The sequence below is a fragment of the Pongo pygmaeus genome, chromosome 4 (genome assembly GCF_028885625.2).
Source record: "Pongo pygmaeus isolate AG05252 chromosome 4, NHGRI_mPonPyg2-v2.0_pri, whole genome shotgun sequence".
Taxonomy (NCBI): Eukaryota; Metazoa; Chordata; class Mammalia; order Primates; family Hominidae; genus Pongo; species Pongo pygmaeus.
The window spans coordinates 11,230,161-11,252,830 of record NC_072377.2 but is presented as its reverse complement, the minus strand read 5'-3'; the positions used below and the strand labels follow the sequence as shown (position 1 = coordinate 11,252,830).

At 42.7% G+C, this 22,670-nt stretch overlaps 1 protein-coding gene across 3 annotated transcripts in view; it reads left to right on the top strand.

Moving 5' to 3' along the window:
- The window catches only part of CTNND2 (catenin delta 2), a 948,689-nt gene that overhangs the window by 785,697 nt on the left and 140,322 nt on the right, over nucleotides 1–22,670 (top strand). For all 3 annotated transcript variants that reach the window (XM_054488747.1, XM_054488746.2, XM_063664666.1), the window contains one exon: nucleotides 17,264–17,381. In XM_054488747.1, coding sequence (XP_054344722.1) covers nucleotides 17,264–17,381 — 118 coding nt within the window. The remainder of the gene's footprint in view (nucleotides 1–17,263; nucleotides 17,382–22,670) is intronic.

The following is a 22,670-nucleotide window of genomic DNA, read 5'->3' as shown; positions in this document are numbered from 1 at the left end:
GGTGTGTCCATGTGGAAAATAAAGATGGGAAACCACTACTCAGAGACTTCAGTGATCCTAATTTTCTTTGGAGTTGGAATCACCTAACACTATGTATTTGATTTTCAGCATAGTCTGTAAAAATATTCCATGATGAATATTTGTGATTCAGATTAAAATAATACAATGTATGTCTTAGAGAATTTTAGCAAATTATTGGATTAAATGAAGTCATTCAGTCACTGAATCTACCAATGTATGTTTGTATGATATAGAAGGATCCTCTCTCTGCATCTGTTTTGTCAAAAGTTGAATCCACTCTGTTTCTTCTGTAACTTTTTTCTTTACTAATTGACAGATCTCTAAAACCTTTTCATTTCAGCACATATAAAATGATGGATAATAAGAGTAATTATATTAAGATGAACTTTAGAAAAACCTTGAGTTTCTAGATTCTGTTTTCTAGATTATTTCTATGGAGTACTGTTGCCTTGACATTTTCCCCCATGAAGTCATTTTATATAGTTTGTGCCAGAGTTCTAAGAACCATTATTATTTATGAAAAGCAGTAAAACCTGAATGACAAATGTGCCCTGGGCTGATGGTGGAGGGCCTTCTCTTTTGTTTTCTAGTTATTCTCAGGGTGGCCACCAAGCTGGTTAAGTGCACAATTTTTAAATCAGACCTTAACACTTGCTCAAAAGACTGACACATGTACTGTAAAAGATTAAAAGTCCTTTGATTGCAGCACTTAGCGCAGTGAAGATAGACAATGGAACTAAACTCTTCATGGCCAACTTGTGACCTGTTTTTAATGATGCTGTATGGCTCCTTAAAGTGTCATTGCTATTTGACCTTTTTGTGCAGCTTTATAATTCTTGGATTTTTGAAGCATTACTCCTTTCACAACTAAAGCAGTAAAAGGAAATTGTGCACCCAGTGGTGCCATTATCCTACACTCATATTGTGTGCAAGCCGTCTGGTAGTAGTAAAGCAAGAAAAGTCATTCTTAGGTGCTACCTAGAGTTGGTGAGAAACTCATTTAGCTTCCTGTTCTTCTTGCAACAAGAGGCATCTAAAAATCTTAATGACTACGTCTCATCTTATCATTCAGAGCACGTGAAATGCCCCAATCTGAAGAAACAATGTTTATCTAAAACTTTTGAAATATGTTAGCAGAAATGTTAAAATGAACATTTGTGAAAATTACTATAGTGAGTTTCCTTTTGTTTTATCTTATGTGAATATAGTAGTTTTCCATTGCTACCATAACAAATTACCACAAACATAATGGCTGAGAACATTACTAATTGATTACTGCAGAGTCCTGCACCCTAGAAGTGCAGGGGTCTTGGCTGGTTTCTCTGTTTGGAGCCTCTCGAGTCTGAAATCAAGGCATTGGCCATTGGGCTCTTTATGCACAGAAGAGCCTGTATCCAGGATCGTTCAGGTTGCTAGCTAAATTCAGACCCATGAAGTAGACTAAGGGCTGCATTTCCTTGTGGGGTGTCAGCCAGGAGTTGTTCTCAGATTCTAGAGGCCATCATATTCCTTGGCTCATTGCTCCCTTCCTTCATCCTTAAAGCCACCTGAGTAGCCCCACTACCTCTATCTTTCCCCCTTTCTCCTGCTCCCTCCTCAGCCACATCTCTCAGTCTGACCCTTCTGCCTTGAAGGGTTCCTGTGATTACACTGAGCCCAGCAGGATAATCCAGGATCATTTCCCTATCTTAAGGTCAGCTGATTAGCAACCTTGGTTCCACCTGCAAAGCCTCTTCCCCAGTTAGTATTTGGTTGAGCGACCAAAGGGTAGGAATCTTGGAGAGATGTCTTTAGAATTCGCCCTACCGCAGTGAAGGGGAAAAGTGCAATCATGACAATAATGGAAGCAGACAGACTATATCGGTGCTATGGTAGCCTTGCTTTTAAAATGCAGAATCTTCGAGCTGCCCTGTTACCACATTTTCCAACATTATTCCTAACTAGAGATTAAGACCTGTGCATAAACTTGCAAGACCTCATTGGTACTTCTCTTTACAGAAATAACTCCTGCTTTCTTTTAATAAGCCTTCCAGAAATTTCTTTCAGAAATTTAAGAATAGGCCAGGCGTGGTGGCTCATGCCTGTAATCCCAACAATTTGGGAGGCCAAGGCGGGTGGATCACCTGAGGTCAGGAATTCGGGACCAGCCTGACCAACATGGAGAAACCTCATCACTACTAAGAATACAAAATTAGCCGGGCGTGGTGGTGCATGCCTGTAATCCCAGCTGCTTGGGAGGCTGAGGTAGGAGAATTGCTTGAACTCGAGGGGCAGAGGTTGCGGTGAACCAAGATTGCATCATTGCACTCCAGCCTGGGCAACAAGAGTGAAACTCCGTCTCAAAAAAAAAAAGAAAGAAAGAAAGAAAAAAGAAATTTAAGAATATATTTTAGTAATTAAGATTAAATTACTAATTACTGGGAGAAGACAGTAAGGTGCATAGTAATTTAAACAGCAAGACTGTGCTAATATTTCTCTTTCAGGAAAAAAAAAGGCTAAATAATCTTAAGTTTTACTGTTTTCTGTATATTTTTTCTTATATGAAATATATATGTGTTCTTATAATCTTTCTTATCCCCATCTCCCATCACCTCCATATGAGATATTTTCATTCTGAAACAAGGCAAGTGGTCCTTAGACTTCCTGGCAGTCTTAAGTAGCCATTAGCCAAAAACATGGTTTGTCTGTTTTTAATACAGTATCCACCTAGCTAGAGCTATACAGTAATCTCTGGCCGAGTTAACTGGACTCCGGATTTTCTAACATTTGTCGTATTCTTTGCCTCAAGTAAAAAACTACTAAATAAGTTGTCAAAACTTCTCAATTTATGATATAGCAATTAGCAGAGATGGGTAAATTTCTAAGAGGTTATAGGAAAGGCGGGTTTTATTTTCAATCACTTCCTTCCAATTTAAACATATGGGGATTAAGCTATTTTGATCCAAGGAATGTTTTGATCCAAGAGCTCTCGGAGTCTCCATTTCTATTAGCATTTTTGCCACAAATTAAGGAGTTGGTTTCCAGGGAAAATATGTAACAAGACTGTCTTAGTCAGTCTGGCCTGCCATAGTGAAATATGAGAGACAAGATAGCTTACAAACAGCAGAAATGTATTTCTCACATTGTGGGGGCTGGAAGTCCGAGATCAGGGTGCCCTCACGGTTGGGTTCTAGTGAGGACTCTCTCCTGGGTTGCAGACAGCCGACTTCTGTATCTTCACACAGCAGAAAGAGGACAAAGAGTCTCGGAGTCCCCTTTTATAAGGGCATTGATTTCATTCAAGAAGGCTCTCATCCTTATGATTAATCATCTCCCAAAGTCCTCACTAACACTGTGACATGGGGTTTAGAATCTCAAAATATGATTTGTTGGGGGACACAAACATTCAGTCTGTAACAAAGACCATAAAAAGCAGAGAGGGCTGGATATCCGCAGGCGGCAGGCCTGGACCCCGCAGAATAACAGCGGCTTCTGCCCTTTCTTCCCTACTGAGTGGCTCCCTCTTCTGATTACTTAGCCCACCAGTGAGCAGTCAGCTTACAGAAATACTGGGGTGACTCCCCAGAATAGAACAATATTTTAGAGGGGCTGGAGAATTGCACAAAACAAAGGGTTAAGACCCAAGAGTATGTGAGAGTATATGCAGTTCTTCGCCTCTTTCAGTTTTTTGATGATGGTTATTGGTATTCAGTAAGCTATCAGTCAGTGATCAAAGCAATCACAAAAACAAGAAATAGACCTCAAGGAAAACTTACCATCTAGATAAGTGAGCTTTTAAAAATCACATTTATTCTCAGCTTTAATAAGTCTTTGAAGTACGATTTGTTAAAATATCCTGCAAGTAAATAAATTAAAAGATTACATGATGCATATGCGGAATTAGGGGATGAATTGAAATGAAAGTTGGAAATTTTTTTTTTTTTGAGACGCAGTCTCGCTCTGTCGCCCAGGCTGGAGTGCAGTGGTGCCATCTCAGCTCACTGCAAGCTCCACCTCCCGGGTTCATGCCATTCTCCTGCCTCAGCCTCCCGAGTAGCTGAGACTACAGGCGCCCGCCACTACGCCCAGCTAATTTTTTTGTATTTTTTTAGTAGAGACAGGATTTCACCGTGTTAGCCAGGATGGTCTCGATCTCCTGACCTGGTTATCCACCAGCCTCGGCCTCCCAAAGTGCTGAGATTACAGGCGTGAGCTACTGCGCCCGGCTGGAAAGGTTGTTTTAATAATAGCTGTTAATAATCCAGAACATAATGCCAGATCTTGAAAATCTTAAAGCCCACAGTCTGACATTTAAAAGGCAGGTAGCCAATAATCTATAAACCCTTATTAGTCAAGTTCTGTTCCCCTACTTCTTAGAAGATAGGGGACTCAAAATGCAAGGAATTGGATCACATTGGTATTGCTCATTATTTATTTAGGCACGTGGTATTTATTTTCCTGGAAGCCACCTGCTTGGTGAAGTGAATACTGCATCTCTCTTCTGCAATGTTTCCTAGCATATTCATTTATTATATACATTTTAAGGCTTAGGTTTTGGACTTGTCATGTAAATCACACCTGGCTGACCAGAAATAATTTGGTTTAACAAAGAAAGAAGAAAACAACTAGCTAGTATTCATTTTTTAATCTAATTTGTGTTTTGACCCATGACATTTGCTTTTCGCTGTGTTTGTAACTTTGTAACTGGCCATGGCTGGCAAATCATTTGGCAAGCATGGAAATGCTTGCTGCAGTGGTGTGTGGTGGGTGGACTTGATGGAGGTCCTCTTGATGGGAAGTCAAGGTGCCAGAATGAAGGTTAGATATGGGGAGCTTTCAATATATAGTGCACCCTGATTTTCTGAGCCTACCATGAATGTGCCAGAGTAAAACATTGTGGGGGTTGGTAGAATACAGGGAGGGCGGGCACTGACCCGGGGGATGGACCATATGGCATTACTCCAAGCTTGAGACGTAGTCCGGTCATGAAAAAATGAAGACCTAGTGAGTACAGCTCATTCCCCAAGTACTACAAGTTAGAAAAGAACAACTGTGAGCGGCATGTGAGTGTTTGTGGAGCACAAAGGGCCACCCGCACAATTAGGCTCACAGTTAATGGTTTTAGCCACACAGCATCCACACCTTTCTTCCCTCTGATTTCCTTGTAATTTAGCCCAATGGGAAACTTTCAGCAGACATTTCATAGAGCAGTTAACTCTGTGGCGACCATCAGTTTTAATTGGAATCATGTAGCTAAAACCCTAGGTAGTACTTGACAGCAAGAGGGTGTCTTTTAATTCAGGTATTTCTGGTTCCACTCTGGGCTTCTCTGCAACAATGTTCCCTGATGCATGGCTAACTCCAGAAGGCACGGATCCAGGCAGTCTTAAAATGGTGCAGTGTTTAATCATCATCAAAAGAGGAACCCTCCGTCCCTTTCTGATGGCTTACGTTTATGGGTGGATGGGGGGTGTGTGGTATGAACCTAGCAACCACCGCTTTGGGTACAGAACAACAGTGGTGTTCGCGGCCAGCCCCAGTAGGTAGTTGGTCTTTAGCCACTGAAGCATTCTGTCCCTGCAGCTCAGCAAAGCAATTACCAAGCCATCATTGTCCTGATTTATAAAGAAATTGCTTTCCTTGGGAGAAGACAGTAAGGTGCAGAGTAATTCAAACAGCAAGACTGTGCTAATCTTTAAAAAAAAATTAAGGAAACTTATTTCTTTGGGAATTATTCTGACTTGGCTGTGATGAGAGACCAGCTTTCAAAACACATATGGAGAGAGAGAAGTCAAGAGCTTTTCAAGTAAATTTAGCCTTACATTATTTGCAACCAATAAAAGTTTATGGAGGTGTGGCTAATCCTAATGCGGGTAGTACTGCCTGGTACTTATGGTTGGTGCTTCAGATAATGTTATGGGAATTCATTTAAAATAACAAGGCTGCACTGCAGACTTCACTTAAGCAGGGCTAGGAAGCTGCCTCATTTCTCTCTCTTATAATCCAGTGTATTCATGTCCTAGACAGATACAGAATGCCGACTGTAGCACTATTGGTTCTCTGCAAGCTCTGAAAACTCCAGTTTCCAGGGGACTTTTCTGGCAGAAGTGGAAGATACCAACCAGGCAAAAGAGCAGTCTGGACCAAGCTGATGGCTGCAAATTTGGTGGTACTCTTGTAGCTGATGAGATCAGAGATAGGGCAGAATATATTGAAGCATGTAGTTCAGCCTCAGAAAGTGCATCATCCCAACATCACATCAATGTTGCTCATGCAGAGGGCCTTGGTGTGCCCTCAGTCCCATCAAACAGTGGCCTGGCCTTACAGCATTAAGGGCAGGTATTTTCTATGCCACCACCTCATGCCCTTCCACATGCTCCAAGGAAAAATTTTGATTCATATATATATTTTATATATATTGTATATATATAAAATATATATGTTATATATATATAAAACATATATGTAACATACATAATATATATAAAACATATATATAATATATGTATATATGGCATTTTGGTCTTGAGTAAAGCAATCCAGTTGTTTGATTATCTAGAAATCTTTTCTTGAAACTTACATGTACCCACTGCAGGCTGAGCAGTTTTCCTGGGAGGGAATGGGACGTGAGGCATCGTAGACAGTGCTGAGAAGAATCCGTTTACCCTGGAGCAAAACGAGCTGCAGGCTCCCTGTGAGTTTCCTCTTGCTGCTGTAACAAATTGCCACAAATTCCACGACTTAAAACAACACAAATACATTATGCCACAGCTTCTGTGGGCCAGAACTTCAGACACGGGACTCACTGGTTTAAAATCAAGGTGCTGGTGGGATCGTCCTCCTTAGTAGCAGCTCTGGGGAAGAGTCCAAGCTACTGCAGGTTGTTAGCAGAATCCAGTTCCTTATGGCCATGAGACTGAGGTCTCCACTTGCTTGGTGGTGGCCAGTTGAAAGCTGCCCCGAGCTCCTGCACTGCTAATGGCCTCTCCCTCTCCTTTGCCTGTGGCTACCCCATATGTTGACGCTAGCAGCTGGGAGCTGAACCTTGACTCTTGGGATCTCTGCCATCCCTTCTGCTGCACCTCTCTGACTCCAGCCAGGAAAAGCAGACAATAAAATAGGGAGATTTTCCAGGGACAAAATAGGAAAAGTCTCCCTATTTTAAACTTTGTAACCTTAATTCCATCTGCAATGTCTTTTTTTTTTTCTTTTTTCCATATAAAGTAACCTGTTCACAGACTCCAAGGATTAAGTTATAGACCTCTTGGAGGGGCTGTTCTCTGGCCTACCACAGTCCACCCTCTGGCCTCCAAAGAGTCACATTCATGCCACACACTTTCATTCCATCCCATTACAGCATCAACTCAAAGTCTTAAATCTCTTCAGCTCAAAAGTCCAAAATCTGAATCATCCAAATCTGAGCTAGATGAGTAATCTGTTAAGTACAGCTCCTGGGGAAGAACTTCTCTCTGTCTGTGAACCCGTGAAAATAAGGAAGCAAAATATCTGCTCCCAACATGCAGTGGTGGGACGACATAGGATAACAATTATAGACACGCCCGTTCTAAAAGGGGGAATTGAAAATAAAATGGAGTCACTGCTCCAAAGCAGCTTGGAAACCCAGCCCAGCCAACGCCATTGGGTTTCCAGTCCAGAACTTATCGAACATCAGCCTCAGCTTTCCCCTCCAGGTCAGATGTCAGAAAAAGATGACACCGGAAATGCCTCTTGTAAGGGACTTGAATGCACCAGGCTGGTGGGGGAAGAAGCCCTGCTTCAGTCCACTTTTGAGTATCATGCAAACGTCATACATTTCCACCTGCACAGAACGACAAGAACAGAACTGCATTTCTACCTGCCATGGAACTACAAGAGGCATGAGTGGTGCCTCTGGTGAGGGATGGCCCAGGATTTGCAGCAATCCACCTGGGCTGTCCTGTGGCCAGATCTCAGGAAGCACTTAGCACAGGGAATGTGGTTGAGTAAAAGGCCATTAAGAAGATTTGCCCTTGGTCCACCATGAGCCAGCCACAGTTTTAGTAGACATGTTGCACTGGCTGAGGATGCCAGGCTTAGTAAAAATGGAGAATTATGTGCCAAAATTACCATTTACCACAGAATGCCATGGCTCCCTGTCGGGTCCTGTCCTTGGTTGGAGCCTGCAGACCCCACCCCTGCACGGATGTGCATGGATGGTATTTGCACAGGCTGTTCACCTGGAACTTAGCCCAAGCCTGTGCCTGTACTTTAAGCCTTGCCCTTTGCATCTAAAAGTATGCATTTTAATACTTTCCATTTACATTGCATGAGCTGCTGTTTTGCTGGAAACATGTTTATTATGTTCCGTGTCCTTATTTTTTTAAGTTACAACCCGTGACTTGCTGCTATAAGTGTGAAGGAAAATAACTGATGTCTAAATTTACAGAATTACAACTTGAGGAAATATTTTACTAAAATAGGTGAAGAGTAAAATTTTCATCCATTTCAGCCTATATTTGTTTTCTGTTGTATATCTAGATGTCACTTCCAAAGAAGATTGGTTCCCAGATTCTTCACACTGCTGGTTACATGCTGATGATATCATGGTTACTCACATCAAATATAATGTCTGTTTACCTTGCTGGACTGTGACCTTCTAAAGGTCACAAGCCAGGTACTCTCATCAGTTTATCCCAGGACTTGGCATTGCATATGGAAGAAAGCAGGTACCCAGTCAAGGTTGGCTGCTTTGTTGATTTGAAATTATTTATCTCTGCTATCTTATCTTCCTAGAATGATTCCTCTAAAGCCCATATCTAGTCCAAAATTGAACCAAACATTACATAATACAGTAAAAAATTAGAAATGATCTGGATATTCATTAACAGGGTATTAATTTAAAAAATTATGAATTGTGATCTATTTTCCTTTTTTTTTTTGAGACAGAGTTTCACTCTTGTTGCCCAGGCTCGAGTGCAATGGCATGATCTCAGCTCACCACAGCCTCCGCCTCCCGGATTCAAGCAATTCTCCTGCCTCAGCCTCCCGAGTAGCTGGGATTGCAGGCATGCACCACCACGCCCAGCTAATTTTGTATTTTTAGTAGAAACGGGGTTTCTGCATGTTGGTCAGGCTGGTCTCGAACTCCCGACCTCAGGTGATCCACCCACCTCAGCCTCCCAAAGTGCTGGGATTACAGGCATGAGCCACCGTGCCCGGCCGATCTATTTATACCATGAGATACCAAAAGTCATTCAATAATTGTAGCTACCATCATGAACAGAGACAGTGATAAACTTTTGAGGGATAAAAGCCAGTTGCCTGAGGAGTTGTTATGGTAAAAAACAGAATCTTACCTACATGGTTTATTAATACGAGTGGAAAATAATCTTTAATGATAAACCCCAGATGGTCACAGTGATTTCCTTAAGGGAAAGCGAAGAGTGTGGACATCACTTTTAGTTCTACATTTCCCCCACTGTCTTAATATTTTTACTTTAGTTTTAGATTTTTAAAAAATAAATGACTAAACTTGCCAACGCTGCTGTGAAGCCTTCTGTTCTTTCCTCTCGCACATTTGCGGGAGACACGTTTCCTGTGGGGTGCTGGTAACCCGCCTGACGTGTTTCTCCCCTCTGGGCTGGGAGGTGTCTGGTGGAGCAGCTGCTCAGCTAACGTTTATGGAGAAGAAACCAGCCCGGCCCTGAGCAGCTGCCCTGTGTCACCGCAGATCCCCTGTGATGTCCACACCATTCCCAGTGGCACCTCCCGGATGAGGAGGCCAAAGCGAAGAAAGTGCCTTCAGAGCTAAGTAGCGCAGCTGTGTGCACAGCACCAGGTACAGGAGAAGCCATCTTTGTAAACATTTTGAATAATAAGAAAGCCAGCCACTCCCTTTTTGCAAAGAAGCTACAAATCAAAGGGATGAGCCCTCGTGGAAGAATGAAGGGGATGGCCAGACTTGGAGGGTCTCATGCTGGCCCCAGCCCTGCAACCTCTGCACCTAGAGAGAGAGGCTCTGGCTGGATTACTGTCACTCCAGTAAAGGCCAGGTGGAGTCAGCAGACCCAGTGGCTGGGCGAAGACACCCCTTCCTTCCCCGCCCCTGGGCACTCAACAAAGAGGACAATCTTCCCGCACAGAAGAAAAAGATGGGCTTTTTGGACAATGATTTTGGAAACCACAAAGTTTCCCAGGGCCTTGTGGGAGGACACAAAGCAGAGCTGCCATTTCCCCGAGGAGGCAAATACATTTGATTCATGAAACCCAGACTCTAGATTTAGGAGAGCAGCGTGCTGCTCCAAGCAGGGGCTGCCCAAACCACTTATTTTGGTGAGATGTTTTTAGACAGTTTAGGATCCCAGCCTCAGAATATGCTGAAAGTTCTGTACCTCTAGCACAGAAAATAAAAACAAAAAACCATGCATAATGTTCATATAAAAATATACAAAACTTGGAACAAAATATCAGGAGTTCACAGACACCCTCCTGAATCCTATATCTGAGCTTCAGATGAGAATCTAGGTCAGGGGTTGATCGTGCCAGTGACCCGTTTCTGTATGGCTCAAGTAAGAATAGGTTTTACATTTTTTAAAAGGTTGTTGAAAGAATGAGAAAGAGGAGAAGAGAAGAAAAAGTGGCAGAAACCGTGTATGGCCCGCAAAGCCTGAAATATTTATTCTCTGATCCTTTACAGAGAGTTTTTAACTCCTGATTTAGGTGTTCATGGATAGAAGATCTCTTTAAAATTTAATGTTTTTGAAGCAAAAGCAAGTGTGCTTCGTGGAATCAAGAAAAGCATGATTGGCATTATTTCCCATTCTCACACTTACTCAGATCAGGTAATTTATGATAAATTCAAGCCATCGAGGATGTAAGGATGTTCTCCATAGAAGGGAGCTAACTATAGGCATCAAACTCCAAAGAGCCAATTTTTTGCATTTTTACGTGTAATTAATACTTGATAATCGATTTGGCTGCTAATAATATGGCTCTTTGAAGGGGCGGCTATTAGGTCTGTTGAGTCTCTGCTTAGCCTAAGCAAGAGAGGCAGGCAGGAGAGGCTGGGAGTTCTGGAGATCTTGCTACTGGGGGTGGCTGTATTGTTGAATTAAAAGATTGCCATGAGTTAAAAAAATTCCATCAATTTCTGAGCAGGTAATTACATGGTCAAAAAATTAAGATGCTCCATATTTATATTCTACTTGTGAGATCCCCCCTCACAAGTTTAGTGTCCTTTCCCATCATTTGCTGGTTGACAGTTAGAAGCTGATGGCCATTGGTCTAAAGGCTATCACTGGTGTGTGTGGGGGCCACGGTCCCATCCTGTTAGGAAGAGCCTGGGGAGTGTTGTTCAGAGTCTATACATCACATAGCACACAGCAGACAACCACATGGCTTCATGGCCATTCAAGAAGTACTCTACCTTTCTACATTGAATTTCCTACCATGGGCTAAGGCCATGGTTCTCACCTTTGGAGTGTGTTCTCATCACCTGGAGACCAATGGAACACACTGAGAACTGGGCTAATCAAAGTGTAGGGGAAGGGCCTGCGCCTTTGTATTTTAATCAAGTTCCAAAGCTGATTCTGATGCAGCAGAGGAGCATAGGTTTGAGAAGCCACAGGGCTGAGCACAGGTTAGGTGCTGGGGAAGCACATATGTAGATTAGATCCTCATGGAGCCCAGCTATCCAGAGCAGACCTCTCAGCCTCGAAACAGTTGGTGTGCCTTGTGGTGGGGGCGGTCCTGAGCATTGTGGGATGGTTAGCAGCAGCCCTGGCTGCCTCTACCCATGAGATGCCTGTAATGCCTCCAATACTCACCCAGCAGTGACAATGAAAAATATTCCCTGCTGGCACAGTCACCCTAGTTAGGAACCACTGGTCTAGAAAGAGTCCTGAAAAGAACCATATGCTCTTTCAACCAGTTGATATCCAGTGAGTTCCTACTGTGTGCTGCACAGTGGGGAGCACAAACAACCAAATAAGATGATGCTCCCCCCTACCTCCTAATGCCTTGTGGGACCAGACTCAAACATCGTGTGTTACAGGTGCTCTAAGAGAAGCTTGTGCCTGGAGCTATGAAGGAAGGAGTAGCGGGGCTGAGGCAAGGCTTAGAAGGTAGAAAAGGCAGTGCTTGGATTGAGCCCTGGCAACTGTGACTGTCAGAGTTGATGGCTTCAAGGTGGAAGGAAGAACATTCCAGAGGGAGGGATCAGTGGGCTTGGGAACCCCAGACAGCCTCTTACTTATCCTTGGTCAAGCATCCAGAGGCCCTCAGCTCTGCCCTGGGGGGTCCCAGGTATCCCAAGGTCAGGTCTGGTCTCTGATCCATGCCATCATCTCGGGTGTCTTCTGCCTCCCCAGCCTGTCTTGCTGGGTTGCATCGAGGCTGTACTAAGTATGTGGCTTCATATTTCGACTTTGCCTTGGGACTCTGTGTATCACTTAAACCCAGCTCTGTTCTCTAACACCCTCCGGACAGCCCACCCCACTCCTCAAACCAATATATGAGACCAGTATATATGGTCTCAGGAACCCAGGCCAGATCCTGCAGAGATGCAGCATCTGGGCTCTGATGATTATGAATTGGAAGATGAGATGTAGGAGCTCAGGGAGTGCCTTCCCAGGGATGTGAAGGGCTGAGCCACCTGATGGACAGTGATTATAGCAGGGCTGGACCCAGGGCTCAAGGAAATGTAAGTAGGCTTGGTATGAGACAACTCCAGTGGAGTCCAGACCCTGAAGGCCAAGGAGAAGGTGAGGGAGAGAGGAGAGGAGGAAACAGACATAGGAAGACAACCTAGCCTTGAGCCAGGCTGTGAAAGCTCTTCCTCCAAGCCTGAGGTTGTAGACGGGTGAGAAACTGGGAAATATCTGACTGGCTCTAGGCCACAAAATTGTGAACAATCATAAGAAAGTTTGTATCTTGAGCTAATTTTACTTTCGATGCTGTATGCTATCTTCAATTGCATCTTTTTTTTTTTTTTTTTTTTTTTTTTGCAAATTGAAACTGCCTCGAATAACTCAGGATGGGGCTTGTAACACAAGGTACAGTTTAAGAAGCCAGTATTCAAATGGTGGAACAAACATCTGATATTTATTCTGTAAGCATAGAGCACAGTCAGTCACACAGCAAATGTGCCCCTGCTTTCCTGAATTCCAATCCGATGGAAGGGCTGAATTCTCAATAAGAGCCAACTATGTGTCACACACTCAGCTGAATGCTAGGTATAAACATAAGAATGACATGCTTTCTACTCTCCAGAAAGTCCCAGTGCAGTAATAAGGTCACAGCCTAAATAATAGCAATACAAAATAAATGATGATCAGTAAAGGAGGTTCAAAGAGCTAAGAGTGTGTGAAGGGAGAGGCTAATTACAAATACATTGATTACCCAATATCTCATTCCTTGGTTTTCTCTGTGGTTTGATCTTCAGTATCCTGGCCATCTGAAGCAGAGACACATCTTTCATGGAAAATGCCGTAGTCATACAGGTGAACATATGGTCTGAGTTCCACGTTGGGTCCTAGGAGAGCACTGAGTGATGGAGATTCAAAGAAATGAGATTTCAAGCAGCACAGAAGACAGGGGAAAGGAAGCAGTTTAGTTGCATTAAAATAAAAAATAGATTGGTCTTTTAATTGGAAGACATAAAAATGAATTGTTTCATTTTTTATCTATTAGATGAAAGGATTATAGAATCCACTTTTAGCAGGAACTTCCCAATGACATAGCAACTGACAATTCAGTCACGATTATAAAGATTACTAATAAGGATGAGATATTATGCACATTTTTGTGCTTCTAACAAATAATCTACAGGTATTTGTTTTAATACTATGTTTATGCATAGAATTTTTCCATACCCATTTCTAACCAGACATAGAAGTCACCTTCCTCGTGATGGGCAGAAGATGGTTTAAGTACAATGGGAGGGAGGAACTTTCTAGATTGAATGTTGATTAATTGTCAAACACTAAGGACCATGATTACAACTAACCATTTAGTGAGCATCACAGAAGGTTATCAGGGTGTTTATTTTTAAACAGTGAAACATCTTGTTAAGTTTCATAGTAAAGGTGTAGAGACAAAAATTTGAGCTGTGTTCAAGTCGTGAAGTGATGCTTACAGCTTTATCATGTACTAACATGATTATGCGATTTCAGTCATAGGCTGACATGACTTCACCTTAACATGTTGATCAAAAGTCTTAATCAACAACAATAAAAAGCTGAAATTTGTGGTTGAAAGAGTAGAACTTGTGTTTGTGGGGAAGAGGGAGGAACAGGAAACCCTCCTTACCATCAATGTGAAAATCAAAGATTCTGTCAAGGTATGTTTCACGCACCGAGGTATAGTTGATATACCTCACGCACTGAGGTATAGTGGAAACCCAAGCCCAAAGGCCTATAGGAAACCATTACCCATTGAAAAGAGAGAGTTTATATAAAAATGTATACTGAGCCTCATCATGCCTGCAGACAGTATGATAATGCCATCTTAAAGTCTATATGTATACTGAGCCTCATCACACCTGCAGACAGTATGATAACACCCTCTTGAAGTCTATATGTATACTGAGCCTAATCACGCCTGCGGACAGTATGATAACCCCCTCTTGAAGTCTATATCATAGATGCTGTGTGGGTGTGGGCATATCTCAGTCACTCCCCTTCTCTGCTGAGACCATAAGTTATTAATCTTTCTCATTTTTCAATATCTTACACATTGTAATATAGTAGCCAATTAATAACTTTTTAAATTTTGGAAGAGACTGGACTAGAATGGAATAGAAACTAGAATAAAGAAAAACACTAAGATTAGTATTGAAATCTTCTGATGTTAAGTTGTTCATTTTGATTATTTCCTATTGGTTGGTCCTACACATTTAATGATTACCAATGAAATTAGGGCTGATCATCAGGAAGTTTATTGGTGAATCGGGAGGCAGCCTGCCTCCAAAAAAAGGATACTCGAAGGAAAGACTGAGCACATTAGTCAAAGAAGAGCTGCAGAGGGTTTTTTTCAGATCAGGGTGTACACATGCTACCCTAAGTTGCTTTCCAGCCTGAATTTCATTAATTCTATTTGGAAATACTAACTTGCTACGCTAAAGAGTCAAACATAATCACACATTGCCATGCAACGTTCTTCTGGCCAAAGAGGTCTGATTCAGATTCTTTGACAAACTTATTATTTTAACAGCTTCACAGCTCAACCTGGTGAAAATCATTTCAAGAAGGAATGATCTAAAATACTCCTTTAAAAGGGCCATTCTTTTAGTTTAAAATAATATCCAAATGCCTCTCACCACCTTTTCCCTAGCAGAAAGTTAGTTCCTCTCTGGCCCCCACCACAGATTGTGTCAGAAACAAAGGTTGGCCATCACAGGATGGAATTTATAAAATTTTACATAAAAATGCGTCAATATTTGCCTAGTTATATTATCTAAGAAGCTGAGAAATTTTGTTTATATTTGAAGATCAGCAAATGCCAAAAATACTAATTTGAATTGTATAACCTTTCCCAGTGTTACACAAAAATGTCGCTGATAGAGCCTATCCTAACATGTCTGTGGAACTTTTTAGGTACCAAAAAAACTATTTATGTTCAGTAGCATTTTAACATGAAACCTATTTTAAGTCTTAAAAAATCATATTCTGCATTCATATTTGACATCAGGCCTGAAGCCCTTTCTTTCCCATCTTCACAGGTTTTTTCCAGCTCTTCCCCAGCTGAATGCTAGGTAGAGACATAAGACTGACATCCCTTCTACCCTCCAGAAAGTCTCAGTGCAGTAATGAGGTCACAGCCAAATAATTCCAATACAAAATCAATGGTGATCATAAAGGAGGTTCAAAGACCCAAGAGAGTGTGAAGGGGGAGGCTAATTGCAAATAGATTGATTCCTCAAAATCTCATTCCTTGGTCTTCTCTGGGTTTGATCTCCAGTATCCTGGCCATCTGAAGCAGAGACACACTTACTGTGTGGCCTTGGACAACCTCTGAGGCTCGGTTTTATCATCTGTAAAACAGAATTTATTACAACGGCAAAAGATGTTGTGAATATGAAATGAGACTACCTGGGTGAATTATAGCAGGCTGGAGATTCATTTCATTCAACTTCTCCAGACTCCGTCCAGGCTTACGGATCCTTGGGATCTGCCTCATGGCTGCCCCAGCACTCAGCAAAGAACACCACCCTCCTCCCAGCCAGACCCTCCCTAGAGAGCTGGGGTCTGAGTTCTCAACATCAGCATCACCAAGGATATGCAAGTTATCTGACTCTACCCCACACGTTCTGAGTCAGATACTCCAGCATGGAGCCAGCAGTCTGTACTGCACGCACCCTCCAGAGGATTCCGATGCTCCCAAAGTTTGAGAATCATCCTTCTTTTTCTACCACTGTTCCCAAGGTCCTTAAATTCTTTCAATCCCTTTGTACCACCCACTAAGTCATCTCCTGCAGCCTCCCTTTTACAGGTTGTGTTGTCTGTAGTAAGTCATTGCAGAAATTCTCTACTGGAACCATATGCTAACTGTGGGTAGGAGAAGAACAACATATGCTCAGGTGGTAGAGTAACTAAAAGCACCCCAAGATTTTCCTTCGGATTATCTCTGTCTCTTGTAGGACTAGAAGATCTATCTGGTTCGTAGCCACACATTTCATTACAGTAGGCCCCGTCTGTTGCCATTAGCTCAGCATGTGCTAGTACAGAAAAGAGCTTGGAGCAGCCCCTTTCCATAAGAGGTATCATGCACATCCCAATGACTAAATTGTCACAGAAACCTCTAACTATGTCCTTAGAATGAATTCCTAGAAGTCTACTTCTGGCTGGGCCAAGGTAGGTATCTTTTGTGGCAGACAAATTTAGATGTCTAAAATATTTCAGAAGTTACAAGTTCTGTCTTTGAAAGTGTTTCGGACCTCTCAAAGAAGAATCCTTTGAATCAAAAAGCTTCTGATTGTACATGGAATAAACCTGGAAGACTTTCTGAAAGTCCCCCACCCTCCATGGTCATGGGACTCACAGATCCTGTATTAGGAATTCTTCATTGTCTATTCCAAGAGTTGCATTACAGACATCTGTGACTTACCCAACTCTGGGATGTGTTTTGTGGAAGCCATCCCTTTTCATTAAAGATATATTCTTGATAAGCATTCTGAAAAAGTGGGGAAAAATGCATTTCCTTTCAAACTATGAGAGCAGCTGGGCATGGAAAGACATTCTTTTGGTGACAACCTTCAAGATTGCTGATGTGTCCTTTTGCTTTGCAGGAATGTTAGTTCGGCCGGAGAGGAGGCCCGCAGAAGGATGAGAGAGTGTGATGGGCTTACGGATGCCTTGCTGTATGTGATCCAGTCTGCGCTGGGGAGCAGTGAGATCGATAGCAAGGTTGGTTGTGCTTGCATAGATTAAGCATGTTGGAGAATAAAGACTCCCACGGGACTCAACAATAGCTAACAACCCTGGAGAGCCAACGCAGTGTTTCAGACTTTCCTTCTGAACTCTCTCCTGGTTTCCTTATAAGAATCCAACACTTTTTAGACTGGGCTTCTAATTCTAGCATGGAACTACATACCTAACTTCTGATTAGCCGTGAGTAAATATGCAAATTGTTCTAAATTACTCAAACCACAGGTGTTCCAGTTGAGCGTATAAACTTGAATACCACGTTGCTCACAAGCTTGTAGTTTTTATTTAATGTAATCCACTTACAAAAGAAAAAACAAGATGTTAAAACTACCTGCCTTTTTTTATTTTTTGAGACAGAGTCTCGCTCTGTCACCCAGGCTCTGTCACCCAGGAGTGCAGTGGTGCAATCAAGGCTCACTGCAACCTCCACCTCCTGGGATCAAGTGATTCTCCTGCCTCAGCCTCCTGAGTAGCTACGATTACAGGCGTGTGCCACCACACCCAGCTATTTTTTGTATTTTTAGTAGAGATGGGGTTTTACCACATTGGCCAGGCTGGTCTCAAACACCTGACCTCAAGTGATCCGCCCACCTCAGACTCCCAAAGTGCTGGGATTACAGGCATAAGCCACTGCGCCCAGACTTGCGATTTGAATAATCCCATATTCTTATAAACTTGCTTTTTAACAACTGTTGATTACACTAAGTGCCATTTTAAAAGGCCTGCAAGATCTAAATAAATGTCACAATGCTAAATAAATGGGGCTTCCCAACAAAATAAATCAGCAAAGTCTATTCAGTGTCTTAGTTCACAAGCCAGAATAGAATTGGGTGGGCTTTTCCAGTGTTTGAGCTATTTTATTTAGTCTTAAATAAGTTTGATTCATTCATATGTTTGTAATTTCATAATATCCTGTTATAAATACAAACTTTCCCAATAGTCATAAAGTAATGCAGGTAATAAATGTGATTTCCTAATAAGGATTTCTCAAGAGCCACCCTTATTGACATTTTGGGTTGAATTATTCTTTGTCATGTGACTGTCTGTGCATTGCAGGATGCTTAGCAACCTCCTTGGCTTCTGCCCACTGGATACCAGTAGCAGCCCCCATCCCCACCCCAGTAACAAACAACAATGTCTCCAGACATTGCCACATGTCCTTTGGGGAGCAAAATTGGCCCTGGTTATGAACCGTGACCTTAATCCTACGGTTTTCATTCTGACTCTTTATTAGAATTGCCTTTGGAGTGTTCATGTAAATACATCTGCCCAGACCCTATTGCAGTCCTCCTAACCCAACTGTCTAACTCTGGTCACAAGTTTTTGTACCTTTAAAAGTTCATCAGGTAATTTGATGTATATCTTAGATTAAGAACCTGCCATAGGAGATAGAGCTTTAATATGGCTCTCTAATTGGGAATCTGGTATAATGTAATTTAGTTACAAAGTTAGATAAAGAACAAATAAAAGTGTTTCTATCCATGCAGTCATTAATTGGCTGTGTGTATAAGTTAGCATAGCACTTGTCAACCCTGACTACATATTAGGGTTACCAAGAAATTTAGAAAATCACTGATGCCTGAGCCTTACTCCCCAAAGATCTGAACGCAAGGTACCTCTGGGATATCAGCCCTTTGAGTACTAGTTCACCCCAATTATGAGCACCGCTTGTCATCTTTTAACTTCTGCTCAGTTAGGTTCACATCCATTCACTGACTGTGTGTTTTTAGTTTCAAAGATGAACATAATGTAACAAAGAGTAAGCATTCCCCTTTCACAGAAGGCCTTAAGTGACCATTTTAGACCATTTAGTATCATCGACAGGAAAATTAAATTCCTAAACAACTGACCAGTCAAGATGTCTTGAATATTTACAAATGCTTGTTAGCGTAATAGACACGTGTGTTTTCAAAGGGCTCCTGAAGGTAAATCACTGAAGCGGCAATGCTCAGCATCGTCATATTCAGAGTGGTGAGTGAGGCACTGGGAGACTATACTTTTTACTGTGATGGTTATGAAAAGAGCTTTGATACTAGCTGGACCTTGCAGCTGAAAATAAAATAAGACTCAACAGCCTCATGCTTCGGCTAAGTGCAGCCACCAGCACCAAAGATTAAGGCATCTTTCAGGAGCCATGGTTCAAGAACCAACATGGCAGAAACATCTTCTTTCTGTCAGATGACCAGATTCCTAAAACCCTGGGAGACTTTGTAGATCATCTTTTCTAATGTCCACATTTTCCCCAAAAGAGGAAGTTGAAATAATTGGGAGTATTCAGGGCCGGAGTTAGAAAACCCAGATATCCCTGGTGGAGTATGAAGAGCCCTGAGCTGGCATCAAGACAGTGCCAGTGGACTGTGCCATCTCCACCTCCCACTGGCTGGAGCACCAAATCCAAGTGACCTCAAATCTGTGACAAGAAGCATAATCATAGCTGAACGCCAAGGCTGTTGAAAGGATCAGATGTGATCAGTTACTCAGCAGGTGCTTCGCTGGCTGGATTGTGCTATTGAGTTTTAACATATTATTATTGTACCATCATTTTCCACTCAGCCCTCTGCTTGGCCTCTTTTGAGCTTTTGCAATGACAACTTGAGGGTGAGGGGTTTGAATGAGTACACCTTCTTTTTAAGGCCTGAGAAGTTAATACATAAAAGAGCTTGGATTCCATACAAGCTTGTGGCTCTGGTCCTATAATTGGGCCAGTGTGTTGACTGGATAACATATGGTGGAGCACTCTACAACTTCCAGATTAACCCTTTCTAATAGAAAATAAGGAATTAAAATGACCCTGGTAACCAAAAGCAACTGCTGAAAGCACTGCTGACAGCAATGGACGTCCCAAGCAAAGCTACCGGCTGCCACCCTCCTGCTAGGATCCCAAGTCTTTTGTCTTCTCTTTCTCCTTATCCCCTTAGAGAAAAGCTCTTGAATTAAGTAACTCTCCCAAACCAACCCAGACTGCAGAACTCCTGGAGGCTTAAATGAGAGATAAATGTGGTCCCTGTGACCTTCTTTCCCCCATTCCTCCCTCCCCACCCGCCCCCATCCCTACTTTCCTTCTAGCTTCTTCCCAAATCATCTCCCCAGCTGCAGGTTGATTATAAAGCATTTTTCACAACTGCAGATTTATTCCCCAGTAGTCATTTGTTAAACAGAGGAACAGTGATGCCTCCGGGGAAGATGAACAGTGGGATGAGAAAGAAGTTTATTCTCCCAAGTCTTTGATGTGAGAAAAATCAGTTTGAGCTGATTTAAAAATCATTCTGACTTATGCCATAACGTTATCCTTTCAATGAGAGTCGTTTCTGTCTTTCATGCATTGCCCCGAGTTTACCTGCTTTCGTGCCAGTCCACTTTTTGATGCTGAGAGGATGCTTGGAATAGAAAATCAGGTTGACTCAGAGCCTGTGGGATTAGCAGCCCATGACACCTTGAAAAGCTGACAAGAAAGGTCTGGAATGACAAAGTCTCCAGAGATATTTCCTGAAAACTGGTTTTCCTCGTAGGTTTTCACGCCCTCAGTAATAAGTACAGGGCACCTGCTACCTTTCACCAGATTCCAGCCAGTGGAGGGAAGCAGTGCAGGATTGTGATCCCAGCAGCCCCGGCCCATTCCAGTCCCACCCCAGGACTGCAGAGAAGCAGCTCAGTCTGGTGGGAGGTACTCACCGCTTTAGCTGTCCTCCCCTTCACCCATACAATGGAATTGTATTATGTGCCATCACGGGTGGCTGTTACGTAGCAGGTGCCTGAAAAAATGATAGCCAACCTGGTAAGATTCTTCAAATAAAACTTGCCTCAGTTTATTTTTTTTCCATCATTACTTTGCCCCTTCTAAAACTGGATATTTTTCCCTGCTTTCCATGGTTCCTGGAGTAAAAGGTCAGCTTTGTCTTAACCAGCAAACGTTTTCTGCAAAAGGTCAGAGAATAAATATTCCCAGTGTTGTGGGCCATACTCTCTCAGTCACAGCCATGTAATTCTGCATTGTACCGTGAAAGCAGCTACAGACCATTCATAAACAAATGGGCCTGGGTGTCCTCCAGGAAAACACCGGTTATGCACAACCGGCTGTAGGCTGGATTGGACCCCTGGGTGGCAGTTTGCTCACCCCTCTTCTCAGCAATCAGAAGTTATTACAACTAGTATTTTAGCAAAACTTTTGAGCAGACACTATTCAAAGAGCTGTATCTGTGAGCTTATTAACCCTCACTGTGGCCCTGTACGTGATACTGTTTTTTTTTTTTCCTTGTTTTTTTTTTTTGGTTTTTTTTTTTTTTTGAGATGGAGTCTCACTGTGTTGCCCAGGCTGGAGTGCAGTGGCGCAGTCTCGGCTCACTGCAAGCTCTGCTTCCCAAGTTCACACCATTCTCCTGCCTCAGCCTCCCGAGTAGCTGGGACTACAGGTGCCCGCCACCATGCCTGGCTAATTTTTGTATTTTTAGTAGAGACGGGGTTTCACCTTGTTAGCCAGGATGGTCTCGATCTCCTGACCTCGTGATCCACCCACCTCGGCCTCCCAAAGTGCTGGGATTACAGGCATGAGCCACGGCGCCCAGCCTGTACATGATACTGTTAATATGACCCTCCGTTTACAAATGAGGAAATAGAAGCACAGAAAGATTAAGCACTTTGCCCAAGGCCCCACAGCTTGTGAAATGGTAGGCCCAGGATTGGAAGCCAAGCTGGCTAGCCCTAGATCCCATCCTCTGGAGTTCTGCATTGTGCCATCTCCTGCCATTGTTAATGATATGAACATTTGAAGAGCATTTACTGTGCCCCAGCTTTCTTCCCAGTACTTGCACACTGTGTTACTTTCCTGTTGCTGTCATAACCAATGACCACAAACTTGATGACTGAACCCAACACAGGTTTATGATCTTATAGCTCTAGAGACCAGGAGTCTGAAGTGGGTCTCACTGGGATAAAATTAAAATATGGTAAGGTCTGCGTTCCTTCTTAAGGCTCTTGGGGAGAATTTGTTTCCTTCCCTATTCCAGCATCTAGACCCTGCCCACATAACTTGGCTTGTGGCCCCTTCCACCATCTTCAGATCCGGCCATGGTCAGCCACGTCCTTCTCACATCACATCACTGTGACTCTCCTGACTTCCTCTTTGACGTACAGGCCCCTTGTGAGGACACAGGCGCACCCGAACAATCCAGATAACCTCCCCATCTGACAAGCAGCTGATTAGCTTAACAATTCCCACCTCCTCCCAGCCACGTGACCTAACATACTCACAGGTTCCAGAGATTAAGATGT